This window comes from Aptenodytes forsteri, unplaced genomic scaffold (assembly GCF_000699145.1).
Source record: "Aptenodytes forsteri isolate BGI_AS27 unplaced genomic scaffold, ASM69914v1 Scaffold8, whole genome shotgun sequence".
Lineage (NCBI taxonomy): Eukaryota > Metazoa > Chordata > Aves > Sphenisciformes > Spheniscidae > Aptenodytes > Aptenodytes forsteri.
Genome location: NW_008796218.1, coordinates 3,402,127 through 3,408,076, shown reverse-complemented (window position 1 = coordinate 3,408,076; position 5,950 = coordinate 3,402,127). Strand labels below are relative to the sequence as shown.

The window sequence follows — 5,950 nt, the reverse complement described above, 5'->3', positions numbered from 1 at the left end:
TCATTTACAAAGTGCATTAATATTATGAATCGTTTTACTAAAACTGTAAGAGAAACATTTTACAATGATAGCTACCTAAACAACTAATAGTTTGAATAGCTGAATTTGTATTGACCTTTGGAATCATGGCTGAAGTAGACACTTACGGTCTTGGAGCAAGCAACTTAGAGGAAAGAACGCCAATCTCAGCCAAGTCACTAACTCATTATGTAATCTAAAGGAAGTAATTGAACTCTCTTTGTCCCAGGTCGCCCTCAGGAAAAACAGATGTTGCCCTTGAAGAAAGTTTTCCTGGGAAAATAATTTTTAAATAGGAAAAAAAACCCTAAACCCCACAATAAAAAAAACTGCAAGCAAAGAATTGATATGATCTGGATCCAATAATGTACAAATACAGCTATGATACAATGAAGACATCCACTGAACTCTAATAAATCTTCCCAGAAATAGGCATCACAAATTTGGAGAGCAGAGAGCGCACTCCATATCCAAGCAGGGACTACTGAACCAAGCAACACTGAGTGGAAACCACAGTGCTAAGCCTACCCTCCCACTACTCAGGACATCTCAGGCAAAAGAGTTAAGACCATTCTAATCCTTTCTTGACTTACAATAACATTCACAGGACTGAATATAAGTAGAATTTGGAACATTAAAATGTTTGATTGCACTGAAACAACTATCTGTCTGGACTTCTAGATGAAAGGTAAAGTTACTACTTAAAAAAACCAAAAAACCAAACCAAAACAAAAACACAAGCACCTAAGCCAACGTACTGCTCACTGAAGTTTCTAGCATCAATAGTCAACAGCAACTGAGACCTGACTGAAATAAACAAAAAAGATTGAAAGAGAAACCCATGACCAGATATAACAAAAGTTTTCCAAAAAACACATTTGCTGAGAACACAACTGTTATATAGACAGAACATACTAACATTCAAGGGCAAACGAACAATATCAAAGTTTGATTTATCTCAGTCAAATCCAGTTTTCCCTTCTAGATCTAGATTGAAACTGATCAAAAGAAGAAAAAAAAATCATTATTAATGTTAATGGTTTACCACTCAAAAGCTCACACTGTGAGCTCACAACTCTGCACCAACATTTTCATATGACATCGGAATGCATCTAACCTTAAAGGTGTTTTGCACAGAAACTGGCACATTTAACAGCAGCAGAGAAGTTACGCACAAAGTTCACTTCTTCAAGGGACCATCTATTGAACTACCAGTCAACCAAAGAGGAAGAGATGAAAATTTCATCACTATGACACAGGAAAGCAATAAAAGTAGTAAAACAGTAGAAAAATCCTACACAATACAGAAAGGCTATATGAATAAGTGCTTTCCAACACCAGCTCCTCTGATTTCCTATCAATAACTATGTTACGATAATAGCTCTATTTGTTAAACTGAGAAAATATTTTATTAGTGAAATCATCGCAACTGGAGACTAAAAGAAACAAGGAAACCTTAGGAACACTAAAAAAAAAATGCCAGCATCAGATCAGTTATCAGTGTCCAACTATCTTAAAGATTGCACTAACCATATAAGTAGGTACAGATGGTTCAACCTGAAGGATTTACTGTCCTCTCATTCTTCATCTGTCTAGACTCGCAGAAGCCGCAGGCACACACTGAAAGTTTACAAAGACTAGCAGTTTTCATGCACTAGGGCTATCTTGCATCCTCTGTTTTAGAAACTGAGCAACAGGATTAGAAAGGAAAGTTTTAAATCTATGATCAGTCAAAACAAGAAGTAGCACACAAAACATGAAAAATGTTATGTTACTTGTTTTTTGTTAGATCTAAATGATGAATTGTAAACCACCATCCTTTTAAACATCTCTTGTGGCTGCAAAAGAAAGAAAATTGCCAAACCAGATATTAACTTTTTGCTGTAAATAAGTTATCACCTACTCACAAATAACCTCACTGCTTTTTTTGCTGTTCTAGGGACTGAATCACACTTGCACTTGTTAGTGCTTGTTCCCTATACCATTGCAAAATGAGAGAACGCACACAATGAAATAGTACTGAATACAAAGAGGAAAGAATTCTAGAGCAGCTACATAAATAATGCACATTTTCATACCAGAAGATTTCTTAAAAATATTTTCCATTACTCCTTTTATCCCTAATTTCTACCGAACAGTGCTAGGGTCTCTTCGCTGTAATTTTTTGAAAAAATAATTGAAAAAAAAACCATGGACAAAATGCTAGACAAGTAATTTCCAAAATATTGAAAAGTCATGATAAATATATGTTATACATTTAAGATTTGGTCTCCTACCAGGGATTTCCTATACTGAAAGGTGAATTCCAATATTAAATTCCTCATGAAGTTGATAAGCTGAAAGAAAAGATATGTGTATTTGGGCTCATCCTGAAAGAAGCAATTACCTAAATACTAATTACTAGTACAGGTTCTTTCTACTTAAAGAAAAATTCCTCTCAAATTTAATTGACTTATTTCTGAGTGATCTTGCTTCAATTTGGATAGCTACAAGTAATTTCACAATATTGATTAATAACTGCTGGATTTTATTTTATTGTGTTGGGCTTCAATGATTTTAATCCCATATTGATTGTGTTTTTCTTTCGCTTCCAGTGCATTATCAAAATGGTACACTGTAGTTTGGAATCACTTAAAATAAAGAACCTCTTACTATGTTAGAAAAATTTTCAAAAATAAAATGGGCTAAAAAAAAAATTTATACAAAACACTCCTCACACATCTCCAGCCTCCGCTCAAAACCCTGCATCAAATCAGGTAACGTATCTGAGTCTTCTGAAACAAGAACAACTTTCTACAGACTGAACTATGGCATTTACATTTCCAAACTCAATTTGCTTTAACACAAATCACTATATATCAGTTTCACTACTGATTCTATCAGTGTCCTATAGTCATACCATTACTTGGAAAAATATATCTATTGCTGAGTTAATGAAAGATTTGTGTTCTGCTTATAATTAATACAAAGACTGAGTTTTTGTCTTGAAGGACTTTTGGACAAGTCTGGCAAGATTTTCCACAAAACTCTTCAGCCCCTCTCTAGCCACTTAGAAAAAAAATTTATTTCCTTTTCAACAGAGATGGTTTTGGTATAGCTATGGCCAACAATAACTGAAATTTCCAATCATTGCATGTCTTGCCACACAGTATCTAAGCACCTGTCTCAGGTCCCCTGACTGCAGTCCCGCAGAATCAGGCTTCAAATCTTGCAAATTAGAGGAAAGCTTAAATATTCATTCTTCCTTTCAGAAATGCTGCATCCAACCACAAAGGAGTGAGGGAAGAAAAATCTTTAGTAGCAGCAAGTGCATCAAAGCCTTCTAACTCACACAACAGGATGTTTGTGATAGTTGGGAGAGCAGAGACTAATGTTCATGTTGGTTTTGCTTCTCTGAAAACCCCACCCCTAAATCATAACAATCCTCTCCTGTTCTCTGAGCCAAAATTTAATTAGCTTTGCCATGAGCGTATTCCATTTCACTCTAGTACAGCAGAGGCAAACAGTTCACACCAATTTTTGACCCAGAGCAGCCCTCGGTATTCAAGACTACACTCAAGGTTTAATCCTCACCCATCACTTCCCTATTTATAAGGGAGAAAAAATTAATTTTAATGAACTGTTAAAAAACCTGGGAGTTCTGACCTGAATGCAGTTAATATGAAAACTTAAGTCACAACAGACTTCACTGTTCCTATCTGGCCCAACTACCTCCCAGATAACAGGAATGTTTTACCCATTCTTGCATGTTTGTTTTATTCTTATGTTCATGCTTTTCATCTTCTTTACTGGTGAATTCCTTGAGTATAGGTTCATTTGTTTAGCTGTTTGAATCAAGTAAATCCATCAAGATCAGTTTCTAGAGTTTGGCACTCAGGACAGCTAAATTCAGATAAAAACCAAGGTAGAAGAAATTATGTGCATTATGTCATATTAAGACATAAAGACTGGAGTTCCATAAGGTGTGTGAAATCTAGCAAGACAAGAAATAGGGTAGCAAAAGATACTTTGCCTTTGGTGATACTTCCCTTCACTAGGAAAAGCTGAACCGGTCCTGTATCTGAACCATTGACTTAAATAAGGACATCTCCCTCCCCGCCCCGCAAACAAACAAAAAACATTCCTTCCACATGAAATCAAATTATGACTCTTATACATGTCTGGAGACAGGCAGGTACCTCCTTGTCTGTTTTGTCATACACTGGCCTTTTCATTATTTACCCAATAGAAGTAGCCTCCCTCTTTACTTCAGTATCCATGCCAGTCTTACTCCACATACTACTGTGACTTCGCTGCAGCCAGGGTGAGTACTCTTTACTGCATTGTCATAAAAGGAAGTAAGAGGTAACAGGTCTACAACAACAATTTATAGACACGTTTCTCTCAAAGTCCTATCAGAATATTGCTCCCACTGAAACTGTGATCTTCCAACTAATATAAGGCAGTTTGGGAATGAAGATGATTGACATCTGAAACATTTTAGCAGACTTGTGATTTGGAAAATGTGCATGCGTGCATAACAAAACATAAGAAATTTCCCTATGGAGGCAGATCTTATTGCCGATTTCTCAAACAAATTGTAAGCAGTGAGCAACAAAAAACACAAGCAATGTTTTCAGTTTGTACCAAGACTGTCTGATCACACATAAGGGTATCATCAATTTTGCAAACTAGTTTATATTTGCACACCAGGCATTTATTTTCAAGAGCTAGATTATATTAACTGCAGATTATGATTTTACTCTGTTCATTCCTACCCTAAGGAATTTCAAATTGCTTAGAGATGCTGAATTACTGAACACAATCGAAATGAAAGCTCCAAAGCTCCAATGCATACAATTGAAGGAAATATCTACACTGGAGGGATTTGAATTTATTTTTAGTTCATGTACCTGCCTTCTCTTAAGCAACTTATAAAAACTGCTTTCATTTATCATTTCAATCCTTTTATAATATAGAAGTTTCAAGACAACTACGTCTGTGGGAAAACTGGTTACTAAGTATCACTACAATTTGTTCAAACTGTAACTGGGAAAATAAAGGAACAAGAGTATCTAAACTATTAAAGCAGAAGATGACAACGGAAAGTCCATCCCACTTTAATGAAAGACAGCTAGGAATATTGTGCCCATCATTTATTGTCAGATATAGCATAAGCTTGTAATTAAATAAATGAAATGCAAATGTGATGTATTTTTCCATCGCTTAGAAAGCTCACGTTGCAATACACTGCCTTGCTCATATAAATGTACATATACACACATGTCCACACACATGCATATAACAGGCACAGAACTCTAATCATAACAGCATAAGTCATGATGACCCTCGAGAATAAATACTACTAATTGGTCCATCAGCTATCTTAGACAAATTTTCAGGGCTGTCATTTGGGAGTTATCAACTGTCGGAGCAGTATTTATCTTTTTTTTTTCCAGTAAGCCTTGGCTCACCTTCTCTCACATACCACAATTTCCAAAGATGCTACATGGTTGGTCCTAAAATATTTAGCCTAAGGGTTTTTTCTTCATTTACATTTGAAACAGAAATTGAAAAGAAATAAGAAAAAGAATCTGATTGTGAGTCAACTTTGCAGTAGACTGCATGACCAAGTATACCGGAGTCTAAGATATAACAATGAGCTTTTTTCCTCTGGAAATCATAGACTAGTTTGGGTTGGAAGGGACCTTTAAAGGTCATCTAGTCCAAGCCCCCTGCAATGAGCAGGGACATCTTCAGCAGGTTGCTCAGAGCCCTGTCCAACCTGACCTTGAATGTTTCCAGGGATGGGGCATCCACCTCCTCTCTGGGCAACCTCTTCCAGTGTTTCACCACCCTCAGCATAAAAAATTTCTTCCTTATATCTAGTCTATATCTACCCGCCTTTAGTTTAAAGCCATTCCCCCTTGTCCTGTCGCAACAGGCCCTGCTA

At 36.2% G+C, this 5,950-nt stretch overlaps 1 protein-coding gene across 1 annotated transcript in view; it reads right to left on the bottom strand.

Annotated features, from left to right (window-relative positions):
* USH1C (USH1 protein network component harmonin) overlaps positions 1–5,950 on the bottom strand; it is a 49,752-nt gene that overhangs the window by 7,098 nt on the left and 36,704 nt on the right. The window contains 1 exon segment of the mRNA XM_019474508.1: positions 1,794–1,856. Coding sequence (XP_019330053.1) covers positions 1,794–1,856 — 63 coding nt within the window.